Below are 27,594 nucleotides of genomic sequence, written 5' to 3'. Positions count from 1 at the left end.
TAGAATCTGTTACTGTCAATTTAGGTAGTTTTTTTTTTTTTTTTGACAATTTGGCCTCTGAATTTTCACATGCACTGCAAAAACTCAAAATCTTGGCAAGTAATTTTGGTCTAGTTTCTAGTGCAAATATCTCATTACACTTGGAATGAGACAAAACCAACTTGTAAGCAACTTTTTAAAAAGATAAGAGCTTGTTTTGAGTCAATAATTCCTTAATATTGATGAAAAAGTTCTAGTTCCACCTGCAAATTATTTTACTTATAACATGGGGAAAAAAATATTTTTATAAGTGAAATATTCTGCAAATTTAACTACTTTCTTCATCAACATTAAGGAATTATTGACTGAAAACAAGCTCTTATATCTTGCTAAAAAGTTACTTTAAAATGTTAAGCTGCTTAAAGTGAAGGACTGTAATGTTTTCTGTATGTTTCCACCTGCAAAATAGGAATAATATTTTGTATTTTGCCAAATAAAAAGGAAAACCACTGTTACATTCAGAATCACATTTTTACTATTAAAAAACAAAAAAGAAAATATATATTTTTAGACATTCTTACCAAACTTCTGCAATAAAAAAAAAAAAAAAATCCTGACCTATCCCTTTAAGTATCCCAGAGGCTCTCTGCAGATTCTGTAAAAATGTAAATAATAGTGTTGCAGATTTCGCTTCAGTGTCTGGAAACAGCAGCAGTTACAGAACATTAACACCTGGTCCCGATAATCTCAGAGGAAAACACTCAGAACCGCTTAAACTAATAAATTAGAACCTTCAAGAACAAAAACTGACATGTGAATTAGCTCTCTGCTTTGGGTTGTTGTTTTAGAGAGGGATCCGACTCACTGGCGCCCCCCGGAAGGAAGTGAGCGTTGATCAACCTTTGGTAAACATTTCTCTGGTTTGGATGCGAGAGCGTGGTAACATGCTCTGTAACGCATCGTTTGACTCGACCCGAATGGTAGACATGGAAACAGCAATTCTAATAAAACCTTCTAGTGTTTACAGATTAATGTTGATGCGTTTACTGTACAGAGAAAACAAACCGTACCGATGCTTCACACCATCTTACATTCATAATCTACTGTTATAAACATTGACTTGATGTAACCCTCCCTTCTCAAATCAATTTGATTTAACCGTCCCGCAGCGCAACCCGCCTCCACCTTACAGTTCAACCACAGACAAAGGAGGCGCTAAGCTTTCATTAAAGGAACATTTCATGTTTAAAGATGGGTCAGAAGATAAATTCCTGTATAGCTCACACAAAAGCATGTTTTGGTGAAAAAAAAAGTAAACTGTAAAACCATAAAATACGTTTCCGTTTCAAGAGATATTTTTGCTTAATTTAGATTTTAGAGTGAAACTAAAGCTTAAAATCTCTGAATATGACATTCCTAAACTTTAGAAATCTGAACGTGACATTTTTCAGTAAGAGATCAAGTGAAAACAAAAGCTATCCTGTGATTTTCTTCTAATATGGGGGGAAATAAAGTAATTTTAGCTTGTCTATTAGCTAATTATTTAGTTTAGAAATCTGTTACTTTTGTCTTTTTCTTCAGGGTTGAAATGTTTCAGATTTATTAAACCTTCTACATATTCAGTGGCAACAGACGGAAGTACCGCTCAGAAACGACACATGCTGAACTCTCTATAAACGTTTTAATCCAAGAGGGAGAAATGTCTTTTCTTCACATTAAAAATGTGCCAACGGCAGAATAAAAGGTTAAAATTTTATTTTTGAGATAAATAATTAGAGCAGGGACAACAGCTGTCAGCTTCCAGTTTCCAAATTGATAAGCTGGGGGGGGGGGAAAACGGTGAATTTCTGAGAACTGAGCCGAGTGCTGCCGCCTGCTGGTGAGGATTTAAACTGCACATATTTCTCATTCAACACGTTTCCTTAAAATCAATTTGTTAAACTGAGAAGACAGATAATTTAATCAAATCTAATTATTTTAATTTGTCAAATAAAATATTTATATTAAAAATGTTTTTTTTAAAGGAATTGTTCCACTGCATTTTTACTAGCATAAGATAAAATGTTCTCAGTATCAAGTTCATACATGTATGGGTTTACTTTAATTTTTTTCACCATAATACCCCTTTTTAATTTTTTTAACCTGATGAGCCACAAATATTTCATGCTGCACTTCAGCACAGGAATCATTAAACAATAGAATAAATAATTTTATATGATTTAACATATAATGACAAAATTTTACATCAAATCATTTCAAGTACCCGTTTCATTTTTAAATATATATATAAATATTATTTATTTTAACCAAGTAAACCTTTCACATATTTGCTCTACTATACATTTTTAATACAACTAGTAAATAAATTTAAATGCCCAGCAGAAACGGAATATTTTTTTTAATTAAATGGCAATTATTCAAATTACTGGTTTGATTTAGAAATACTTAACTTTTTATTAAATGCAATCCTGTTTTTTCGTCTGTATGTAACGGTGGTTTGTAAATAAAGAGTTCAGTCTACAAAAGTTACAGTAATAGTGTAATTACAGCATCAGTTCAGCCTCCTTAATGTTCATTAACAGTTTTATAATGCAGTATTGCAGTTTTAATGCTTAAAACAATATTTTACCATAAAATAAAAAGTGATTTATCAATGAATTTGGGAGAAAATGTAAACTTTATCAATGTGTGAGCTTTACAGGTGTTGCTAGGAAGCTTTTAAAACTTTATTTTAAAACAGTTAATCTATTTTGTGTTTGTTTCTGTTCAGACAAGCTACTCAGGTTTAGATTAAAGCTTGCAGCGTTGATCTCCTAATCCCACTGCAACTCCTAATCTTTTCAATCCTTTTCTTGAAGTAAAGCTTTACAAACATCACCGTCTCTAAATAACCTCGGCTGAAATCTACATGGCTGCCTGTTAAAGATCAACTTTGTTCATGCTAAAGGAAATGATCTCTTTAGTTGCATATCATTTCTCACAGCTTAAAATGGGTTTTTTTCTTGTCCCACAGCAAATCTCTAAGTAAATATATATATTAGGTATTTGTTCAGCTAAATATTTACGTATATTTTTGTACAATATATTTCTTCAAGTGTCAATTGTGCAGATGATGATCTACGATGCATGCCTGCACTCGATCCGTTTCCACCAACGTTTGGTCAGAAACCTAAAAGCTACCAGTGGAAGGAGATGGAGGCAGCGCCGCCGCTGCTGCTGCATGCGCCGCCGCTGCTGCTGCTGCATGCGCCGCCGCTGCTGCTGCATGCGCCGCCGCTGCTGCTGCTGCATGCATGCTACATGTGTGGATATGCAGAGCGGAGTCTGAACCAGTTCGTTCTGCTGGTGGAAGCTTCTCTTAACAGTTCACATCAGAAAAGTCAGTGCAAAGTTTGCCGTTCTCAAACAATCCAAACTCTTCCTCGTCCTCCTTCACCGACGCTGGAAAAGCGAGAGAAGGCGGTCAAAAGCGAACCAGCGGCGGCGACTTCCAGGTTTGGTTTGGCAAGTTTTCTTTTCTTCCCCCTCCAGAGTCGCCTCAAATCTAGAAGGCTGATGATGGGTCTGGGAGTAACACACAGTACAGTCGAAAGGTGCACGTGCGTGGGGGTGTGTGTGTGTGTGTGTGTGTGTGTGTGTGGGGGTGTGTCGGCATGTGTCTGTGTGTGTGCTCGTACTAGCTATGGGAACTGCCTCACACACTTCCTGAGCGGGTTTCACTCGGCCCGGACGGCCAGCGGCGGCAGCAGGCCCCTCTCCTTCAGCTGGGAGCGCAGGATGTGAAAGATGCTGAGCTGCTGCTCCGGCTGCAGCATCAGCAGCTGCTGCAGCACTTTACTGGGGTTCGGACCTCTGCAACACAAACGGCCCAGTCAAAGTAACACAGTGTAGAGAGAGCGCAGCAAACGTAGCGATAATGCTGGTAAAGACGGGCAAAAAGCCTTCAAATAAGTGTCTCTTCTACTGCAGATATAGCAACTCAATGGAAAACTCAAATTCAAAAATAAAATTAAATAAAATTAAAATATATACATAAACGTCACAAAAAAGAAAAAGAAGAAAAACCAGAGAACGATATAGGTGTGAAGATGAGGGAGGAAGGAAGGAAGAAAACACTCAACGAAAGGACGAGAGGAAGGAAGGAAAGAGGAAGGAAGAAAAAAACAAGGAGGGAATGAAAGTAGGATACTTGGTTACAACAGACAAAAATTAAAGGGAGGAAAGAAGAAAAGGAAGGAAAGAAGGAGAGAGGAAGAAAGGAAGCATGACAGACAAGTGAGGAGGAAAATAAGGAAGAAGAAAGGATTAAACGAAGGAAGGAAACAGGTAGGAAAGAATAAATCAGGACACAAAGAAAGGAAGAAGGAAACCACAAAAGAAGAAAGAACAAAGGATTCAAGGGAGGAAGTAAAGAAACCCAGCAGCAACCCGTCCATTTCAATCCGTCACTCAGCAAGTAGAGGCACATTTTATTTACTCATTCATGTTTATATCCTACTTAAAGACATTTAAATCCAGCTGATCAACGATCAGAGTTTGCTGAATGCTTCCTTGTTGCCTACCTGACGAAGCTGGCAATGTAGACGTGAGTGAAAGTTGCCATCAGGTACTGACAGTCGAAGCGGTCCATGATGCCGCCGTGGCCCGGAATGGTGTTGGCAAAATCCTGAGAGAACAGAACATTCCATGACTTTTCCATGCTTCTTCCATGACCTTCAATATAATTTTCCATGACCCTCGTACAACAGGTTCAGAGAGAAAAGTGTATGACTGAAAGACTAACTCCACAAAGTTGTAAAAGTTTCCTATACTTCAGGTGGAGAGGGAGGAAATACTCTTCTTTGGAGAATTGTTTTAATTCAGGCACTCTGGAAATCAAGGTCTAGGTTAGATTTTAACTAGGTTCTCACTACGGTTCCCTGAAGTCCCAGTGGTGTCCGAACCTTTTGCACTGAGGACCAAAACCCTGAGCTGAAAGTCCTCAGGGGCCAAAATTGGTCTTTTCTCCCCAATTAAAAACACAAAAATAATATTATTGTGAATTCTTTATCATTTTCCTGCACCACAATAATAAATTAAACAATATTTCAATATAAACAGACTTTTGACTTAATGTTTACAGTGATTTAACTTATTGGGTCAACTGTTTTCTATTTTGGTGGTCTATAAAATATATTTTTTTCACTTCTGGCAGCAACAGGGAGAATTTGTAATGGATAATGGCCGAGTGTGACCAAGTGTGGTTCACTATTCTACAGAAGGACAAACAAAACAAAATAATTTTGGTAATTCTAACTTATCTAAAACAAGAAAAGTTTCGTTTTATTTAACTTCAGACAATGAGAGAAAAAATTAGGTGTATAAAAATATCTGGTTTCAATTTTAAATAACACTTTCCAAATCTAGCCAATTAATCAATATTATATATATTGTACTTAATTAAAAAAAAAACTCTGCAGTTTGAATATCAAGCACTTTGCAAACATCTGATTAAAATGTAAGTTTTTTCAAGGATTTCAAGCACCCATATGAGCCTCGTTATTGAGATCTTTCAACCGTCTTCATCTAGGTAAAACAATCTATGAAGGGAAAATACTTTTTACACAAGACTATAAATAGTAATTTAGGAAAATCATCATGTTTTATTGCCTCATTTACCAAAGATGGAGATGTTCTGCAAAGACTGACAGCAATTTGAGTGATTAATCAAACCCCGAGAGCTTTTTCCTGTATAATTAGACGAGGCGATGACCCAGGTCTGACAGCAGGTGGCGCAGTTTTATCTCGACAAAACATAGAGAATCTGTGCTGCTGTTTGAATGATCCCTCAAAACCTGCTGAGCAAACAGAGTCTTTAAATAAAACCTCAGCTGAAGCAGCCCAACCGATTCCTGCAACGGCTCACCTCAAGTCAGGAAGGATTCACAGAAAGACACCAGAAAGTTTAACATCGACATTCAACATGTAAATATAAGAATCAGTCAGTAAAATCAGGTCTGCCTTAAAAAAAAAATCCTCCAGCTGCAGCTGATCCAGACCAGACATAGAACATTCCTGCAGTTCTTCCTGTAGCTCAGAGAATAGACGTTAAAATACTGCTGTTAACTGAGCGGCTTAGAGATCTGCTGTTGTTGTTTCAACCCTCCAGACCTCTCAGTTCTGGTTCTGCTCTGCATCCCCAGAACCAGACCCAAACATGGAGAAGCAGCATTCAGCTTCTATGCACCACAAATCCAGAATAAGCTTCCAGAAAACTGCAAAACAGCCGAAACCCTGAGTTCCTTTAAATCCAGATTAAAAACCCTCCTGTTTAGAGTTGATTTTGAAACATAATAAATGAAACCGTTTTCACTCTTCAAATGTAATGCTTGTTAAATTGTTGACTGTGAGGTGTTTTCTTCATCACTTTGTAATTTTGTGTTTTCATGATGTAAAGCTGAAATATGCTACACAAATAAACTTGATTAGTCTGTCTACACAGGCTTTTATTGATAGTAAATCTCAAAGAAAAAACCCTTCATGAAATGACATGCTCCTTACTTTGATTTTGAACGCTCGCTTGAAGCCGCTAGCAAAGAAGCCGCCGAACGGCCCGATGAGGGAGGCGAAGGACGACAGGAAGATGCTGTGGATCTGGAAGGGGTAAAGATTCACTGTTTTCTGGAATGGAAACAAAAAAAAACATGATTTTATGATTTCATTCAGGATATTCTTGAATAATATCGTGGATTAAGAGCGAGTCTCACCCAACTGAGTGTGTTCTGCAGCGCCGCAGGGAGTGTGTACTCCTGCATGACAAACAGATCAGGGGGTTCACATTCCACCGTGAACCTGTTGGTCTCACTGTTGAACTCCACCGGACACACAAAGTACTGGAACTGCGACAGGAGGTAGGCCAGCTGAGGGGGGAGAAAGAAACACGTGAGTGATGGGCCTGTCATGATAAAGTTTGCTGCTGATAAATTGTCCCAGAATTTATGGCAATAAATTATCATATTTTCAGGTAATACAAACAAAATTGCCCTTCAAAAAAAGACTAGTAGAGCCCAAAGCACCAGACTGAAGACTTTTATCATCTAGTTTTTGGTAGGCAGAAAAGAGAGAAACAATAAATCATCCAAATTCAAATCACTGAGTTTGTTTTAATTTATCATGGGGCGTGCTGTGGCGGCGCAGGGGGTTAGCACGCCCCATGTAGGCCTTAGTCCTCGACGCGGACGTCGCGACCTTTGCCGCATGACTTCCCCCCTCTCCTCGCCCTCCGTCCTGTCTGCCTACCGTCACAAAAAATATGAGCCACCAGCTCCGCAAAAAAACTCTTCGGAGAAAAAAAATGGGAAAAAAAATAATAATAATTTATCGTGCAATTAATTGATTTATTGCTTATTGGGGCAGGCCTAGTCAGTGATATGAGGAAACAGAGAGATGTTGCACTAATTACTTTTGGAAAAGTTGCTTTTCTGAGGTTTAATCTCAGTCCTAAACCAAATATTAACGTATGCAGGTTATCTGCAGGTATAAACAAGTCAAATTTAAGAATTTATAAAGACCTTTTAAAGCCACCTTGAATGAAATTCAGGGATAAAAACACTACATATAGGGGATTTTTAGGGTTGCAAAAATGAACCTTGTCTAGCTAAGTGGCAATAAATTTGCACTTTATTTACAATTTGACAATTGTAAGACTTGTGACGAACTTATTTAAGGCCATCTTACCTTTTTCAAAAGGCTTTAAGACAATTTAAGGCCTTAATTCTTTTAGCTACATGAATTTAAAACTTTTTAAGGGTGTGTGGACATCCTCAGTGTGAAAAACCCTTCAATAGTTGCCACAAGAATATGAATCTGTCAATAGATACAACAATAAAGATGATTTTTATCTACGCAGTCAGCAGCGATAAAAACAGAACACTTTGGTTCTTTTTTACATATTTAAGTCTTAATTTGATTTAAGTGCGATGCTGCATGGTAGAAGCAATGGACAGATCACTTTATTTTGTATTCCCGTGGTTCTCAAACTGTGTTACGAGCATCATGGGTTGCTTCCAGATTTTTCCAAAGCCAATCGCTGATTTAATGTCTTCCAGAAGTAGCGATGTAGCATTTATTTGCTTTCTGTAAAACCCGGGTCTTCTTCACCCTTCTATGGGTTCTTGGAAGCCATTTAGGGGGAAATGCTGAGCATGAAGCTGTGAAAACTTAATTACTCACAATGAAGCCAAAAACCACAGTGGAGAAGAATCCCCCAATGAAGCCCTCCCACGTCTTCTTCGGCGAGAGCTGCAAGGGGAACGAAGAGAGAAGAGGAAAAGTAAAAACTTGTTTCCAGCATCAGCAAAGTTGACAACGTTTTTATCCACTCGGTGCCACCATTAATAAACTGCTTGTGATTCGAGAGCAATCGTTTTTTCACATGGTACTTTGATCTGACTCAGTGTCAACAAGCAGATAAAATCCCACCAACGCACAAAAACTGACTTCTGTTTCATTTTAACTATTTAAAATCTCTTTAAAGAAGTTGAGGACAAAACAACAAGATTTTCATGAAGACTTTCTAGCATGTCTTCACTGAAACCAGATTTGGTTTGAAAGAAATTTAAAAGGAGAGACGGGATCTAACCTAACCTAAAAGCAGAGCTTGCCTTTTCAGAGAGTGTCTTTTCTCTAAAAAAAAAAAAAATAGAGTAGCATGACTTAGTTTTTCAAAGTTGCACACTTGATAGTCCGGCAGACTTGGTTTGATTAACCTTTTTGGGCCAGCACCACCTGATCCATTATCCAGGTCCCTTACTGCCACCATCAAAGAAGATGTAGGCTACTTTGCACTGAATACTATCTTATTATTAATATTACTAACATTACTGTTGCTGTCTTGATGTTTATTGTTGCTTCTGCATTTAAAAACCTCTGAAGAAGACACAACTTCCTTCTTAAAATAACAAAAATGTAAACAAAATGGTGTGGCGTCAGATTTTAGCCCTTGCAGGATTTTTTTGTATCTTTCTAGGTAAACGATCTAGAGTTTGATTAAAGCATACTAACTGAATTTACCCTGACTGAATCACAAAACTTAAAAAAAAAAAAAGCTCTTTGGGCAGATAAAACCAGAGTGTAGACATTTGGTCACGATGCCCAGCTGGAGGACACCAAACGCAGCATATCAGCATAAACATATATCAAATGGAAGCCATAATAATTTGACACAGGATTTGAAAACCTTGAAGTCTTTGATCGCCATGAACTTCCATTAACACCAAGTTTAAGGAAGTACAAGATAAGCAGCTTAGATTCATGATCAGTCAAGAACTGAAGGTAATCGGTTTTTAGTCTTCAGACACCCTAACCTTAAAGTCTTAATACCAATCAACGAAGGTGACCAAAGCACTTTACAGTAAAAGTCACATTACAAGAAAAACAGACCAACTGAATCCAACAAGAAACAAAGAAATAAGAAAAATGCCACTATGCTACATGGTGATAAACCTCTGTCTGAAATAAAAAGTCTTGAGCTTAGACTTAAGCACCACTTGCTTTGACGAGTCAGACGTTAAAACCAACCATTTACCACCAGCAGCTGCCAGTCACAAGCCGAGCTTAGTAAGCCTACTGAAGTCTTACGCTGGTTTCATGGCGAATCTACAGACAAAAGTCATGTTGTTGTGGCTCCCGCTAAATTAGTGAAATACGAGGCCACCTGTTGGCAACTGGGCCCAAACGAGGTCAATAACAGGACAGAGATTTCACACACAGCAGAAGATCTAAAACAAGACTGAAAAATTCATGGAATTGTTGACATAAGACAAGCTCATATTTCTTGCTGAAAACTTACTTTTGTCTTATTTCAAGTGTACTAAGATATTTTGCCAAAAATCAATAAGACTTTGTATTGAGTATAAAAGAGATTTCACGCAGAAATCAGCTACAACTTGCATTTAAAAGAAAAAAAGCTTCCTTTACCTTGATAAGAGGAGTTCTCCCAAAGAAGAATCCAAACAGATACGCCATGATGTCGTTGCAGATCACAATGGAAATAGGAACAATGTACCTAGAAAGCAGAAATTTCAGCTATGGTGAGCGGTAGTTGAAGTCACAACAACCAAAAACAAGACAGTTCTGAATCATAATGAGTTAACATTTATTCTATTTAAATTATTTGATTAATTAAAATCAGTTTCTATTTGGTTATTGCTGCCACAGGACACACAAAAAAAGAGCACCACAACACTAGTGAAGGCACATCGTGACTGTCTGTGTCCTGCTTACCAGATCATTCCTTCAAACAGGTTCTGAATGACAAGGTGGGACTGAGTTACCACAATCAACAGGGTCACATGGGTCCAAGCAAACTGGAATGGCAAACACAAAACACAAACACTACAGTTTCACTGCACTGGAATGTTGTTGTGCCCGTTCAGAAGTGAGCTCGTGTCGGAAATAAATGGAGTCCACACAGGTGAATGACGCCGACGGAGGGAGACGATCAGGAACATCAAAATGAAGCGAGACACGCAGGCAACAGATGGACAACAGAGTTCACACTGGAAATTTAGGAGGATGCATGCGAAAAAGAACAAAATCAAACTGTAATACCGCAGCATGATGAACGCAGTACAATACAGGAGCAAGAATTAGTCATATTTTGAAAATAATCGACTCCAGGCACATGATCAGCATGAAGGAGTTCTTAATTTGGGGTTTTTAAATGAGTGATGTCAGCCCCTCTATATTCAGAATGGGACGATTATGCAACATTCAGAAAAAAAAAGAGAGAAACTGAGCGCACAAGCTTGAATTTACTTAAAACATGCACTGCAAAAACACACAATCTTACCAAGTATTTTTGGTCTTGTACACTTGAAATAAGATCAAAGTAAATTACAAGCAACTTTTCAGCTTGTTTAAAGTTAATAATTCTTTAATATTGATGAAAAACTACTAGTTGTATAGGCAGATTATTTTACTAACAAGACATTTTCCCATGTTATAAGTGAAATAATTTGCCAATAGAACTAGAACTTTTTCACCGATATTAAGGAATAATTGACTCAAAACAAGGTCCTATATCTTGCTGAGACAATAGTTATAAGTCAGCTTTGTCTTATTTCGAGTATATTTATTTGCACTAGAAACTAGACCAAAAATACTTGTTAATATTTTGTGTTTTTGCAGTGTATGCTATAATTTAAGATTGTGTTTTTGCAGTGTATAGCATAATTCTGGATTTTAGATCCCTGTTTTTTGGCAGAATTGATACAGTTCATTAGCTGGTTTCAATGCACAGTCAAACTCCCAGATAGTCTTAAACTTTCCACTGATCTGAAGGACTTTTCTAATGTCAGAACCAGCAGTGTTCACATTGAAAAATAACTAATCTTGGCATTAGTGATTACAAAGCAGAGGTTTGGCATTTAGTACCATTTATATTGTTATTTTATGACCTTGTGCAGTGATTGTCTGAACGCAACATGCGTTCAGACAATAACACAGCGGTGGTTGATAAGCTAATTTAACCACCTGCTCCACTGTTAATCTGTCAGGGAGTTGTGTGTGGGTTGCTTTTTTATCATTATTATTTTTATTTTAGCTGAACTGAAACACACCAAATTCTACAGCACGTCTACATGTTAAGGTTGTCATAGTCAAGCTAGCATAAATGACCTAATTCATTCTCTCTCGCTAACTTTTGTTTTTAATCAAAACTTTTTCTTGACTTTTTCTTGACTCTGGAATTTTGTCATCTAATTAGTTATGTTGACAATTAATTGTTGACAACTGCATCCCTTTTTCTTCTATGTATGAAGTGTAAATTTAAGATTTAGTGCATTATGTTGACAACTTGACAGCTAAAGCTAATGGTAGTCATCGTTAGCAAGCAGGATCCTGCACGTTGCAACATAAATATTTCCTCATAATATTAAGCTTTAGGAAAGGCCTTTTCAAAACCCCGACCTAAACCCTGCGGAAAATTAGCAGACTTTGTTTAAAAGCCGGGTGGTGCCAGAAAACCAATTAAATGAAGACCAATTCTGCCAAGAATAGCATTAGAAGAGCCAAGTAGCTAGTTTTATGCCAGTCCACTATTAATTGCAGAAATTCAGTGTTTAGGTTGCATTATTGTTGTAGTGTATTCTGCTTTAAATGCCTTACAGGACAAAATAACTTCACTAGTGCATAAGTAAAATCAGTCCAAATTAAAGTCTTCTCAATTTGACGTCATGAAAAGCGAAGAACAAACAAAGAGGATGGACATCAGGTTCAACGCAGTGAAGCAGAGGAGATGGTTACATTGTTGATACACACCATGTAAAACTGCAGGCGGTAATGTTTCTTCACTAAACTCAGCACAAACATGCAGAAACCTGTGAAAGAGTAAACAACATGCTGTCAGTTTTACTCAGCAGTGTACAGTAGATTAAACAATAGTCTGCTCTGTGCTGTAGGGAGCAGTGTGAACCATGCATTGGATTAAACAACTTCATATGTTCACTGACGTAATAAAAGTTACAATAACTACACAATGCCTCATTTAAACCTGCAGCGCACCCACTATCAACTGAAACAACTGTCCTTCAAATCAGACAAAATTGGTGTCAAACTCTGCTACATTTGTGCAGCAAAAATTTTCATTTGTGCTGCTTTTGCTTTCAAGATATTGATGAAAGGTCAAAGGTCAATCAGTCCCAAACAAAAAAAGTAGAAGGAGGATATGAATGAGCTCACATGATTGTAAATCAGAGTTTATGCTCTAAGTTACCCAAAGGGATTTTTTTAATTTTTTTTATTCACAAAACCAACGCTGTTTGAGGGTGGAATCTGATTCTAAGGGGTCAAAGGTCATGTGTTGTTATTCCAAGATACTGAAGGCGACTCACCTGCAAGGTACAAAGTGAAAGAAATGAAGCGGTGATAGCGAGCCAGGAACTGCAGAGGCTCCTCCCTCCGCACCAAAGCCCCAAAGTAATCCGCAAGCGTTTCACCATAGAAGAAGTAGTTGACACAAATCAGGAAGTACCTGAGGCAGAAAGCACAGTTCTGGCGCTAAGCTATTGTTTGGGTCACTGAGTTTCTGTCTTGACCTGCTGCACGTTGACCTACAGAGAGTCTGTGTGTGTGTGTGTGTGTGTGTGTGTGTGTGTGTGGGTGTGTGTGCGTGTGTGTGTGGTGGCCAGGGGCCTTGGTAAAAAAAAAAGTGTTCATTTACTTCCAGCATGGCAGTGATCTTTGCTCTGATCTTTGCATTGTGTGGGTGTGTATGCAAAGTGTCAACAACAGCAGCAGGGTGGGGATGCTGCACACACACACTAAAATATGCAAATCTCACAAACTGTAATTGATACCGTATTAGTTTAGATAGTAAACAATAGACTAGGAATCATTATTTATTTCCTGTTTAGTACGTCTGTGTGATTTATAAAAGGAAACAAAATTTCATGCTCTAAATTTGACAGAAGAGTCAAATTTAGAGCATGTTTGCGTTGGAGATTTTTATCTCGTAGTTGAAGTTATTTCTGACTGGGGAAAGATTTTAGTTGCAAATTATTTACCACTATTACAGCTCCAGGAAAAGGTTAAACACATTGATCCCACATCAAATTTGAGATTTTAAGAGTATTTTTAATGATGTGGCTTCAAAATATATATTTTTTCATACCAGATCCGATTTTTCTCACTTCTGTTTAGGGCTGAAACGATTCCTGGAATGATTCAAGTACCTCGATTATTAAAATTCCTCGAGAAAAATTTACCTGCGTCGAAGCTTCGTTAATTTATGTTTTATTATTTAGCGCACTGTGTTTCGGCCGGAACATTATTTGCGTTGCGCGGAGCTCTGACTTCCGCCTCTGAGTTGTTGACGAAAGCTAAGGGTTAGCAGCATAACGTACAATTTTCAAGTTCGGCCCGTGGGGATTTTATTGATTGATGATAACGGCCGCGTTTTCATCGTTTTGGGGGACCAATAGACATCCTTAAATGACTGACGCGATGCCTGAGGTACGGCAGCCTTTCTCCTCGGGAGCTGCTGGTTCAGAGTAAACGGCGGGAAGAGGCTGCAGGAGTATCTATACAGGTGAGCGGATAGACTGAACCCGGCGGGCGGCTGAGTAGTTGATGGTTACAGTGTAAGTGTAGCTTTACGGACAAACCGCACAATACATTTTATATCATCCCGGTCTCAACAAACTGGTGGCGGAAATCATCATGGCGGTACATGGCTGGTAGATGAGTTTCTGAGTGTGACGGACGAAGCCGTAAATATCCCGTACTGCTCCCCCCCGTTCTTAGTTCGTCCCCTGATCTACCGGTCGTATCTCCCCCTGGCTCCCTTTGGGTTTGTTCGTCGAGGTCAGAGTTCATCTCATAAACTGATTGAAGATGAATATATAAACTAAAAGCTGGAGCACAGACATTGTTCTAAGTGTATTTGTGAGCCTGCCTCTTTATTATTAAATTTAATATAATTTCAGATCTTTGTATAACTTTTCTTCACATTAACTTAGAAAGTGAGTTATTATTGTTACAGGTTAGTTTTCTAAACTACAGAAAAGTGACTGTTAGAGATGCTCAAAAATGAAAAATTGGACTTATATTGATGTCCGATAGCAACACAGGTGATATGCCGGATTTACCAATATTTTTTTTTATCCGATTACTCAATTAAGAATAATCAATAGATTAATCGATTACTAAAATATTTGTTTACAACAGCCCTACTTCTGTTTGTAAACAAGAAATTAAAAATGACAGAAAATATTTTTACACTACAATAAATAAAATCTCACCAAGTATTTTTGTCTAGATTCCAGTACAAATGTCTTAGTATATTTGAAACAAAACATAACTAACTTACAAATAACTTTTCAGCAAGATATAGGAACTTTTTCAGAGCCAACAATTCCTTAATATTGATACTTCCTTGTTCCACTGGCAGATTATTTCACTTATAACACAGAAAAAGTTTTGTTATAAGTGAAAAATGTATCAATATTAAGGAAATATTGACTCTAAAGCTCCTTTATCTTCCTGAAGTTACTTGTAAGTTATGTTTCATTTCAAGTATATGTATACAAAAGTACTTGGTAGGATTTAGTGTTTTTGCAGTGTTTAATTCTTAAAATAATTTAAGAATTATTTCTAATTCTTGAAATGTGTATTTTAGGACTTATTTAATTAAAATAATCTCCTCTATCTTGCTAAAACATTACTTATAAGTTAGTTTTGTCTTATTTTAAATGTACTAGGATATGTACACTGCAAACTAGACTGAAAATACTTCGGTAAGATTTTCTATTTTTGCAGTGTAAAAAGTGGCTTTTATTTAAATCCTTCCTTCTGTGAGTTGTATGACAAAATATTAGGGACAGACTATGAGAGTTTTTGTTTAATTACAAGAATAAAGTTGCTAGGGATTCACTGTTCCACTTTTTCACTTCCAATACCAATACCTGAGGTTTAGTATCAGCTGAAACAGTGCTGAAGTGACTTAAAATGTTGATTTTTTTTAACAAAAAGACGAACATAAATGTACAGAATTACAATTATTTTGATAACTCTGCACCAGTACAGCACACTTAAATACACCAATAGCTTCACCAGCTTGGTCAAACGTATAAAAACATCTTTAATTTGTTCAGTCAGTGCAATTAGGTGTAGAACAGCCAATGTAAAATAAATAATAAAGTAACTGACAAAAACAATATGTTGACTACCTTGGTCAAATATAAAAATAAACTGCAGAAAACTTGTCCTTTTTAAGAGAATATTACTCTAAGAATAATTTAGAACAAAGTGAAATTTCATGAGACACACTGAAAAACTGCAGCATAATTTTGTGTTCATAAGATGTAGCTGCTGTTTAGCGTATTAATCGATTTTCCTCACCAACTCAGAGTCCTGAACCAAGGCAGCTCATAGGAATGATAAACTCTGTAGCCGATGGTGATTATCTCCTGGAAACACTTGATTTGCACACTCATGACCTGGAGAACAAGCACAAAGGAGAGTCGAAAAACAGAAAATTGAAGTTTATTGAAGTTGAAACTCTTATTTTTTCAAGAGGCAAAGGTTAAATTCTTCCAACAGCTTTTACTAACTTCAAACTCCAAACTTTCAACTTATACACACAGCAACCGCAAGAGGGTTTTTTAAATTAAAGTTTTATGCCTCCTGTGTGATTCACTGCAACTTACCACAAAGATAAGCATGATGGGTCCCAAATAGATCATAAGGAAAAACCCCGAAATCATGCAAATGGACAGAAGTCCTCGTATCCAGTAGTTCCTCCATCTGTGAAGAATTAAAAGCCTTTAGAGAAAATTCATGGCAATTATATCAGATTTATCACAAGATTATAAATCAATGACGAACAGAAGAACCATCAAATTCTCATTTCAACAGAGGATCGTGATTAGCAGAATATTTGAATAGAAGTGGAGAAAATACTAATGTCATTCGAGATAAAGAAATATAAGACGTTAAAACCAACCGTTATATAATATATATAACTGTCTTTTCCACATCCCTGTGTAATGTAATGCATTTCCAATGTGTGCTTGCTGGGGAAAAGCTTCATATTTTCACAACACTGTGCCATGTTTGTAGCTCTGAGGCGACACCTTTCACTGCAAATCAAAACACAGGAAGTGACCTCACAGGAGCCAAACTGAGGCGGCCGTCTGCTGCGTGAATGGAGAAGAGAAACTGCTGCATCATGAGAAACGCTCTCACTGCTGAGTGCTCACTATTCTCATAAACTCTCTCTCTCCTGCAGTCTTCACCTCCAAATCCATTCATCCCTCTGCTGCGTCATTCATCTTTCATGTCAATGCATTGACGTCCCGATCACTGAAATCTGATCTAACTCCACCTTCGTGCTCTACTCTCTCTCTCTTTGCAGTGGCGCCCTTTGGCTGGATGAACCTTTACGCACCGTGACCTGCTAGTCATCCAGCGGTCACACCCTCCACTCCTTCACTGTACAACAAAACAGCCCATTGTCGAGGACCTTTCCACTCGATAGCGTCGATATCTCTGCTGCCTTATGCGTTTATCTTGCCAGACTCTTATCTTTCTTCGTATGTTTATCTCCGTCAGGCACCAGCGAATCAAAACAAACTCCTTGTCTGGGACAAACTGACATTTCTGCTTCTCCTGAAGAATGATCATAATTGTCAGGCCATTAGGAACAATAAATATCTAATAAAATGAAATAATCCAAACAAATTGTGTTAAGTTGTATAATATGCAAAAATACCACAAAAGGTCTCTAAAAAATGTTCTGGTTGAGTTTTCTGCCATTTAGCAAATATCAATAATTTTGGTGATTCTAACTGACCAAGAAGAAGAAAAGATTAGTTGGATTCAACCAGAGTTGGGCAGTAACTAGTTACATTTACTCAATTACATGTACTTAAGTAACTTTTGTGAAATTAAATGTACTTTTAGGAGTATTTTTACCACGCTGTATTTTTTACTTTTACTTGAGTAATTTCATTTTGAAGTATTTCTACTGTAAGTTAAGTAAAATGTCAGGATTTTCTACCCACTGAATGAAAAACAAACATGTTTTAACCAAATCTTCACCAGACACAGAGCTGCAGTTTCTGTTAAAGTTTCATCCGTTTTTAATTGAAAGAAACTGATTTGCCTGATTCTGTTTTTTGTTATCTATATGAATTATTGTCATTTCTGTCCTTAAAATACCAAAATTTCCACTTAAATTTATATTTTGGTTCATCTGATGATGTCATTTTTAAATATTAAATGATTGATAATTTGATCAGTTACTCAGTACTCGATTAATAAGTTATTCTGGTGATTGATCGGATTTTTAAAATGGCCTTTAAAAATATGAAGCTGGAATCTACAGAATTTTTACTTAACCACTTAAGTCTTTTTATACAATATTAGATGTACATTAAAAGATAAATAAACAAGTAATTAAATTCTCTTTTAATTAAGAAAATATATATTTTATTGCCTACAATGCAATAACATAGCATTCCTTTAGTAAATCTGAACCGACTTGAGGAGTGTTGGCTAAAACACATTTACAGACAAGGATGGGTTTTTTTATCTGAAAAGTAAAATATTTATACATTTATATATTTTCACTTTGGGCTTGTTACTCTGAATATGTTGGGTTTTTTCAGTAAATGGCCTTTTTTTGTGAAGATAAAAACAACTGTGACTATTGACCAACTTGCAAACCGAGATCTCTTTCTGCTTGCTGTGAGACTTGGTGTTTTCTCTAAAGATAACACATACATGCAAATTTAACTTTAGCTGCAGTCAGGCCTGGTTAATCAGAGTTCCCTCTGATAAATGCTGCCACCACTTTTCATATGAAATAACCAACTGCAGCAGTTTGAAAACGTTCCAGGAAAGACAAAGAACACGCACCGAAGGAGGCAGAGGTTTGGTTAAGAAAAATGCCAGTTATCAGCCATCTTTGTGTGTGACTTCACAGAATGGTGACAACAGGAAGTATCAAACACAAGAAAATAGGGCTGGACGATATGGCTGAAAACATTCGCGTTTCATATCAGTCAATGTCAATAATTATTGATTTGTTTTTTGTTTTAGGCATCTAAAATACTACCAAAATGGTTGCATAACCTTTTCTGTTTTATCCACAGTTTTCACTCCACATCATTGTCTTTAATCAGATACGAGGCAAAATCTTGCTTAGCAGTAGATGGTTGCTAGGTTACCAAAGTAACCTATGTATACTTAACCTAAGCATGTATACTTAGGTTACCAAAGTAACCTAGCAACCAGAACTTGAAACTGCTTGTTACCCAGCAGGTTGTTGCTAAGTAACCAAAAAGTGGGTGAGTTAGTTGATTCCACCAACCTAGCTTACCTAGCAGTGAGAGGGTGAGCAGTTAAAGTCTTTCCTCTACCTCTGATTATCTATTGATATTGATCTCTTTTCAATCAAAATATACATGGTTATTGATTTATTGTCCAGCCATAAGAGAAAACCTTCAGTGTTACAGAACTCGATGCATATCTGCGTTTGAGGAGTACGTACTTGGGTGGAAGCCCCTCCAGAGCTTTGTTCAGGCATTCTGGAGTGTTGTCCGTGTCCGCTGTGGAGGTGGGAACATCTAGAGTGTCCGTTTTGGAGTCGACGTCACATTCTCCCTCAGTGTCGCCTGACAGGCCCAGCCTGTCGTCGCCATCGGCTTCCTGCCAGAAGAAAAACAAACAAAATTTCCTAGTTTAATCTCAATACTTCTGAATTTGTCCTTGAAAATGTTTGACTTTTGGGGCTCAGAAATTTTCTTGTTTCTTCCAAAAAGTTTCTGAGATTAATCTAAAAATTTCTGAGATTTTTCTTTCCAATTTTTGACTCTTTAACCTCAGACCTCACATGACTTAGAAATTTGACACCTTGAAATTGAGCCTCTGTCTCTTTAAGAAGTTTTTCCACAGAGACACTGCACCTTCAGCTCATCATAATGTTCTTCTATTATCCCATTTACAAATATTCTCAGGAGCGTTTGAGAAGTGGATCTTATGAAAATATTACCAGATTTGCACCAGTAAAGAATAAAAAATATGCTTTTTTTATTTTAAGTTTCAGTTTGCAGCACCAAGTTACAGGAGCCTCCAAGGATATTTATCACAAACAAGATGTCCAACCATGCAAAATATGAATAAGAGTTGCATATTATACAATGATTTTCTTTTTAACGTTTAGTATTTTGTAAAACATTTTTTTGCAACGTTCACTCATAAAATATTAAACGTGGCAAAAACATTCAAAATTGATTGAATTTTGAATGTTTTTGCATCAACTTAAACACACATTTGCGTTAATATGTGTGATTAAGAACGTTAATTGTGCTCTTGAGGCAACACCATTAATTGATCTTAACGAGGTGGGCCGGAAATTTTCCCCCTAAAGGAACCAGCTGCACTTCCTGCGTTTCCTTTCTTAACTAGAGAGTCTCTGCTGTTCCTCCTCATCCTTGTTTTTACCTTTCATGGGCTCTTTCACTCGAACGCTGCCAAGTGTGGTTAAACGGGGTCATCAAGGTTAAATTACAGAGCTTTAAGTCCACAGACGTAATTAGCTCACAAAATGGGAAAGCAGTCGGGTTGCAGTGTGGGTTACTCTAGTTGGTGTGAAAATAGAGACAGATGAGGTGAAACTGGATTTAAATTCAGAATAAAAGGAATAGGAAGTATATCTTTTCATCTTTTGAGAATTGTTCTGCTCTAAAACTCTACATTTTTGCTAAATTTGACAGAGAAACACTAAAGATTGCTTTGGTTTTTAGAAAAACAATCAATGATGAACCAAAGTCTAACCAGAACCAGTCATGGTATTCAGTAATATTCAAAATAATGAATTTTATTACATATCCCGGTGTTAAATGGTCATTAGAATTGATAATGTGTTCTTGCATTATTATGCCATTTTTACTTAAAAATAAAAATCTTATTTATCGGAATAATTTCTAGAAGAATTTATCATCCAGCAAAATTTGTTATTGTGACAGATGCAGAGTGTGGTCGATTTCCAAAAACGACTCGTTTTCATGCAAAACTGAATTATAAATCAAACAGAGGACGTTATTTTAGTCGCTAAGCAAATAAAACCTTTAAAAATATTTCAAATTCTTTGATGTTTTGCAACATAAACAAGCAGGTATGAGTAATTAAAATCCCATAATAGGCAAGAATAATTTCTAGAATAACTAGAAAAATGCGCATGTGTCCTAAGCCGCTGAAACAAACAAATCTACTGCATAGTGTCTCTAAATAATATTTTTTTTGTAGTACTGATTTTATTGGCATATTGATTATTTTGACAGAACTCATAGCAAGGCTTCATCCGTCCGTCTTTCTGCAGCTCTTCATGTCTCTCAGAGCTGCAGGAACTGAATGATGTCATTTTGTCCCTGCAGCTCTGGGACAAGAGAACAAATGTCTCTGTTCTAGCAGAGGATATATTGACCTTTAACCTCGCTTAGAGCTTGGACAATAGGAAACAAATCGCTTCAGGATATTTTAAAAAATAAATAAAAAAGATGAGATTGTTCTAATTAAGAGTGAGAATATTAAATATGGTTTCAGGTCATTTCATTAACTTGAAATTGTACACAAAGTTTGGGAGGAAAATGATGCATCGTTTCTATAATTACATACAAACAGAAATCTGAAAGGTGTGGCATGCATCTGTAATTAGCTATCTCTGGCCACGTTTCTGCCAGCTTTGCATATCTAGAGATTACATGAATTTTTGTTTCTCAAACCAGCCTAAGATTAGTCACTCTATATGGAAATGGACTGATCCCAGCTCTGAGATGAGGCGACCTTTATGCTTCCTTAAACAAGTTAGGATAGATCTATGGGTCTTGTTGTACAAGAAATGTCCGACACTTCTTGTACAAATCATTCTTAGAAAATTATATTTTAGTCTGTTCCTTTCAGAATGAGATGTTTTAGGGCTGGGGTGCCCAAAGTCGGTCCTGGAGAGCCGGCATCCTGCATGTTTTAGTTCTCTCCCTGGTTTAACGCACCTGGATCAAATGATGACTTGTTAGAAGGTATAGGAAGAACACTGACATGCTGAAAAGATTGTTGGTGCCACCAGGGAGAGAACTAGAACATCCAGGATGCCGGCCCTCGAGGACTGACTTTGGGCACCCCAGTTTTAGGGAGTCTTGTCATTTTAAATCCAAATAAGCTGCTGTTGGCCACACCCACAGACTCAACGTTAACACTCACATGTGAAAATGGCTGCAAACAGATAAAACCGTGCATCTTTGAAAAGCAGCAGTGGAGCCTCCTGCAAAACCAACAAGAATTCGGCAAATGGTTTCTGGATGGTAAGTCGACAACAAAACACTTGTCTTTTCCAGCAGTCATTGTACAGCATTGTATAGCAGTAAAACCAGCTGACCAAACTTGCTGGAACTCTGCTCCGGTTACTAAGTAACGGGCGGAACTCTGTTGGGTTTGCTAGGTAATGGCACAGTGCCTGCTGATTTACATTCCAGAGATTTTTGAACCTGCTCATTTTGCAGACACCAAACTTTTTTTTTAAACTTTTTGCCAAAAACCGGTCGGGTGTTTTGCTTTTCTTCTATTTTTTTTGTTTGTTTGTTTTAAGCACTTGGGCTGTTTTAGAAGCAGTAGAAACACAAATGGAAGAACAAAAATTAGGGAAAATATATCAATTTTGCGCAATAGGTCCCCTTTAAAATAATATTTTAGAACCTCAATATGTTTTAAACCTTCTCTCTGATCTGTCTGCTGTGGTCTTCATGATGCTGTTTGTCCTGCAACGGTTGGGATTTTAAAGGACCAATCTGATCAAATCACAGCCTACACAAGTTTCCTAATCCTGGAGGGAAGAAGAACAATCAAGCAAACACCTGAATGAAAGTGCGACTTCCTCAGAGAAGCATCTCCGTTTTCAACAACGCTGCTTTTTTTCCCCCCCCCTCTGACAAACTGCAGCCTGAAGCAATAAGAAGCTTTCAGCAGCAGAACAAAGCCAGGTGGGAATTTAATGCTCATTGATACAGATGGATCAATAGAAACGGTGGGCTGCCGTTCAAGCACCAATTGTCTCTTTAATTCACGGCTTTACCTTGTGCATTGCCTGCCTGATTTAGACTCAACTTTAAGCCGAGTTCAGCAGAATCACAACAGCCTGGGTGGATCGTCTTTCAAGCTTAATTTTATTTATGAAAATATTGTAAACCAAGTCAAAAATAAACAGCGTTTTAGAATAAATACACTTACAGAATCAGAAAGCCAATAATAAACATACAGACAATATTTATTTACATCTTGCTGCCATCTATTTCAGGTCATGTGACAGTGATGCAGTGCATTTTAAGGTTTTATTAAGCCTGAAACAATTAATCGGATTAATTGTGATTAATCAAATATTGAAATATTTTGCAGTGTAACTAGCTTACACTGCAAAAACAAAATATTACCAAGTATTTTTGTCCAGATTCTAGTGCAAATATCTTATCACACTTAAAAAAAGACTAAACTAACTTAAGAGTAAGTTAAGGAGCATAGGACATAGCAGCTTGTTTTAAGTCAATAATCCCTTAATATTCATTATAAAATATACTTATTCTATTGGCAGATTATTTCACTTATAACAAGACATTTTTTCCATGTTATAAGTGAAATAATCTGCTAGTGGAAGTAGTACTTGTTCACGAATATTGAAAGAAAATAACAAAATCAGCAAAATATATTTTTTTAATCAGTTTCTTTCAATAAAAAACTTTTGAAACTCTAACAGAAACTCCAGGTGTGTGTCTGTGTCTGGGGAATTTTTGGTTAAAACGTGTTTGTTTTTCATTCAGTGGGTAGAAAATCCAGAAATGTTACTCATATAAGAACAGAAATACTTTATAATAAAATTACTCAAGTAAAAGTAAGAAGTGAAGTAAATTTTTCGAAAAAGTTACTCAAATTAATGTAACTGAGTGAATGCAACTAGTTACTACCAAACTCTGTTGATTTCTGTCATTTTAATAATTATTTGCTTCATCAGTCCCTTTACTTGATTAACTTGATTGTGTGCGTCTCTAGTGGTTAAATGTCTGTTTTTCTGTTTTTAACTTCTATAAATGACTTTGTCTTACAAATTGACTGAGAGCCAAAAAAGGTTTGAACTCAGACATCCAGCTCTGACCTGCCAAAAGCTCGTTAATGGCTACAGAAAGTCAGTGAACCATGTGCATCGTTTCCAAAAGAAATTTACATTTATGCACACAAATCCACATTTTACAAATCACTTTAGGTTTTTGGTGTCTAATATTTCCATCTTGGAAAAATAAACACTCCCAACTTCAGTCAAAAAAAAACAAAAACAAAGGTTTCTGAAGCAGAGCTTGTGAAGACTGCAGAGATATTAAAAAATGTTGAAAATCGCCACCAACCAGCTGGTCTGCAGAAACCCCACCAAGGTCAGCTGTCATGTAAAGTCTGCAGCAGATGACCCAGACGTTTCTCCAGCTCTGTCTGGGATTTATCTACAGGGTGTGAATTAAAGCAAAGCGATCGTTTAACGCCCCAAAAACAAGCCGAGTCCAGCTGACTCATAGCAGTTAGAAACAGCTCCAGACACATTAAAACCATCGTGTTCATTTTCTCCCAATCGCACCATTTCAGCAGCTCTTTCACAAGAAAAGGTAATAACTTAAACACCATGAGCTGCACCACAAAGCCTAAACAGAGCAAGTCCTGACACCACTGCATGCATCACATCTAAGCAGTCTGACGCTGCAGAAGTTGAAATACGAGTTCTACTTTAATTAAAGGAGGAGGAGTCACAAAACCTATTAAGTAGGTCAGTCGCAATAAAAAAATAAAATATTAGTAGCATGACAAACCAAAACAGGCTAAATAATTTTCACTTGCATGATTTATCATTTTTCTCAGAAATTAAAGTTTTTTATATTTGAGAATGTGTACTTGCATTAATATGTCATTATTATTATTATGATAAAAGTTGAAATTTGTCTCAAAATGGCCATATTGTTTATTGCAATCATTTCTGGGACAATTTATCATCCAGCAAAATTTGTTATCATGAGAGGCCCATTATTAAAGCAGGTGATTTTGCTGCTGTGCAAAAGGTTTTAGTTCACATCTACCTTCAGTCACTAATAATTGTGCAATTTGGGATATCAAAAATATATTTGTTGAATGGAAACACGGTACTTTAAAAAAAAAAAGTTTTTGATATAAAGTTTAGCCGCTAGGATGATGGAAACATTACAATTGTGTTCTTCTGACATTAGCGGAATATTGACAAAGTTTTGTGAATATTTCTAATGGCAACACAGCTACTGAGAATGACTCTTATAAACCCGGGGTGTCTAAAGTGTGGCGCGGGGGCCATTTATGGCTCTCGGAATGATTCAAGAATGGCTTCAGTTTGTTTTGCCAGGCAGTTGACAACAGAAAGACATTTTTAAAAAACAATGTTAGGATGCCATTCTCACTGATGCCAGCCTTTAAAAACAAAGACACAGACAATTTAACATCTTACAACGGGAAATGTAAGGTGCAACACAAAGTATTTATCCAGGATTCTGCTTTGAATTTAGTTTATTTTAATAGTGAAAAGGACAACAAACATCCAAGGATTTTTCCTAAAATGCAGACATGGCCATTTAATACACTTGGCAAAATAAATCAACAGTGAGTCATAGCCTGTACTTGTTGCTGAAAAAGATGGTGGAATAATTACTTCTAATTGGCATTTTCTGCATTGGTCTCCTAAAAGGACGATGCCCCTAAGCACACTGCCAATGGGGCAAAAGTTGGCTATATGTGAAGCATAGGGGTCTCATGCTAGAAGGGGTGCCAAAATGATGCCAGAATAATTATTTCTAGTTGGCATTTTCTGTATTGGACAGGTGTTTGTGACCTCAAACAGGTCTTCCAAATGGATGATGACTAAGGACAAAAGTGGGTATGTACTATATTGAGGGATGTGGGCGCCATGCTAAAAGGGGCGCCAAAATGATGGTGGAATAATTATTTCTAGTTGGCATTTTCTGTGTTTCTGTATAAAATACTTAACAGGGTTTGCTCAAATTAGTTACAAAGTCACTTAGAGACAACAAAGTCAATGTTTAGAAGTGCTTTGAATCCTTTAGTGTTTAATCCAGACATAAACTTCAGGATGACACATTTCATATTGGTCAGCAGCAGCCTGACATTGAAGAGTCCGGCTCATAAAGACTCATGGGTGAAGGTATCACCTCCACCCGAACTGCTCCCAATCGGAACCGTATCCGTGACCGAGCTGCGGCTGAAGCTGGATTAACCAGCTAACCAGCCTGGCTAACCCCGCTGTCCAGCAACAACCAGCCGGACTGGTTTCCAGGGCGAGGATCCACGGTGATACCGGGGTCTCCTTATGCCCGAAAGGTGCGCCTTACCTTGTCGCTGATGTTCTCGGCGGTGTCGGGGTCTCCTCCGCCGGCGCCTCGCTTCCTCAGCTCCGTCATGTTTCGCTCGTCTCGCCCCCGGGACGTTAATGTGTCACATAAGCCGACTCCGAGGGCAGGGAGGGCGGGGAGAGAGGAAGAGGACCGGGGACGAGCCTTGGAGTTTTAACAGCCAAAGTCCGGGATTTTTAGAGCCAGTTCGACCTCAGAGACGGTCCGAGAAGAAGGTCAAGTTTCCTGAAAGTCAACCGGTGCCGACAGCGCAGCTCCGTGGGACGAGGTACGGCTGCTCTACCTGTTTGTTTACCACCGCAGTCCCTGCTTTGCCTTTTTTACTGCTGCGAAGTCCGAGAAATCATGGACACCACTTCCGGCGAAGGCTTTCAAAAATAAAAGCTTTTCTCAGACGCGCGGTTTTTTTTCATTTTTCCCTCAAAAGTCTAAAGGAATAGCTCAGTTGTTTGGTTTTTTTTTACTTTATTTATTTGTTTATTTACTTACATATTAATTTATCTATTATATGGCGTGTTAGTACAATTGTAGATAAAATGGGAGTAAACTTTTACCAAAAAAACTCAGAAATTCTCAAGAAAAAATCTGAGCTCCAGAAGTTGAAAATTTGCAAGGCAAAACTCAGAAATTTGGAAAAATAATCATTTTTAAATTACTAGGAAATTTCTGAGCTCCAAAAGTAAAAAAATGTAAAGATTTTTTGATAAATATCAGAAAAAATAAGGAAACTTTTGAGCTCCAAAAGTTTAAAATTTGCAAGAAAAAGAACTCAAAAAGTTTTTGATAGACGTTGAGTTTTATCTCTAAAAGTTTTTTAAAAGAAATTCCTGAAATTTTTAAGAAAAAGCAAGGAATCTTGATCTCAAAAAGTTAAAAATTTGTGAAAAAGACTAGCATTTTGAGAATATAAGACATTTTCTAAAAAACAAAGACATTTCTGAGTTTCACAAAGAGTCAGACTTTTGAAAAGATTTTTATAGAAAATTTCAGATTAGTCTCAAAATTTCTGAGTTTTTTGGCAGTTTTTCCCCCTTAATCTATTTTACATTGTTGTAGATATAAATGAATAAAATAGCCACATTTTTTTGTCATTGAATGAATGGTATTATTTCAGTGCACCATAGTAGCACATTTGGATGACATATTTCTTTTGATAACCCCATTTCTAATTTATCCACCATAAATTGATTTTTCTCTTGTTAAAGTTGGAACTTCTTAAATTATGATTTGCAGCTAAATCATTTTTTACAGTAAAGAAAGCTTAAAATACCAAACATTAAACGTTTCCACCATTAGCAAAAAGTCATTGTTACATGTGGTATGCATACTTTCACGCATCATTTACTTCTTTGTCTTCAGATGTAATTCATAAATGCGCAAAGGGGCTCACATTTGGTTTTATTTTGAAGTGCGACAAACCACACTTCCGGTGTGAGTCTGCATTTATTGTTTTAACTTTATTCTGCTCTGCTGCGGCGTCACCCTCCATTCAGCTCATACTGGGTTAACCTGCTCTGCTTCTCTCTGCAGTAACAACCAGTGAGGGCCGAATTAAACACACAAACACACATTTTGCATCGATTACAACCTGAAAACTCACAGACCCAAAATCCAACCTGCTCCTCTCAGGACCGGCAACTTAAAAACCAACAAA

General features: G+C 37.1%; 1 protein-coding gene across 3 annotated transcripts; it reads right to left on the bottom strand.

Moving 5' to 3' along the window:
• Positions 1-1,991: 1,991 nt before the first annotated feature.
• cds1 (CDP-diacylglycerol synthase (phosphatidate cytidylyltransferase) 1) lies at positions 1,992-26,283 on the bottom strand. Of its 3 annotated transcripts, none has more exons than XM_028033770.1 (14): positions 25,920-26,283; positions 19,013-19,170; positions 16,167-16,263; positions 15,859-15,956; positions 12,852-12,991; positions 12,280-12,338; positions 10,243-10,325; positions 9,937-10,024; positions 8,191-8,259; positions 6,726-6,878; positions 6,520-6,639; positions 4,542-4,645; positions 3,657-3,831; positions 1,992-3,543 (listed from the first exon to the last, which is right to left on the bottom strand). In XM_028033770.1, exons 1-13 carry the CDS (start codon positions 25,986-25,988, stop codon positions 3,696-3,698), a joined length of 1,374 nt encoding a protein of 457 aa, XP_027889571.1. In that variant the 5' UTR covers positions 25,989-26,283; the 3' UTR covers positions 1,992-3,543; positions 3,657-3,695. The 3 variants fall into 3 exon arrangements, with proteins under 3 accessions (XP_027889571.1, XP_027889572.1, XP_027889570.1); XM_028033771.1 differs by having other exon boundaries at positions 1,992-3,420; XM_028033769.1 differs by having other exon boundaries at positions 1,992-3,831.
• Positions 26,284-27,594: the final 1,311 nt, after the last annotated feature.

This window comes from Xiphophorus couchianus, chromosome 12, assembly GCF_001444195.1.
Source record: "Xiphophorus couchianus chromosome 12, X_couchianus-1.0, whole genome shotgun sequence".
Taxonomy (NCBI): Eukaryota; Metazoa; Chordata; class Actinopteri; order Cyprinodontiformes; family Poeciliidae; genus Xiphophorus; species Xiphophorus couchianus.
Note: the sequence above shows the minus strand (reverse complement) of the source record. Positions and strands in the feature narration are given on the sequence as shown.

Bases quoted from the DNA above. Each gene is read 5' to 3' on its own strand.
- cds1 (XM_028033769.1), bottom strand. From the start codon at position 25,988: ATGACGGAGCTGAGGAAGCGAGGCGCCGGCGGAGGAGACCCCGACACC. The intron at 12,992-15,858 runs GTGAGGAAAATC...TTTCTGCCTCAG, and splicing joins TGGTTCAGGACTCTGAGTTG to GTACTTCCTGATTTGTGTCA. The intron at 4,646-6,519 runs GTAAGGAGCATG...CTGTTCTCTCAG, and splicing joins AGCGAGCGTTCAAAATCAAA to GATTTTGCCAACACCATTCC.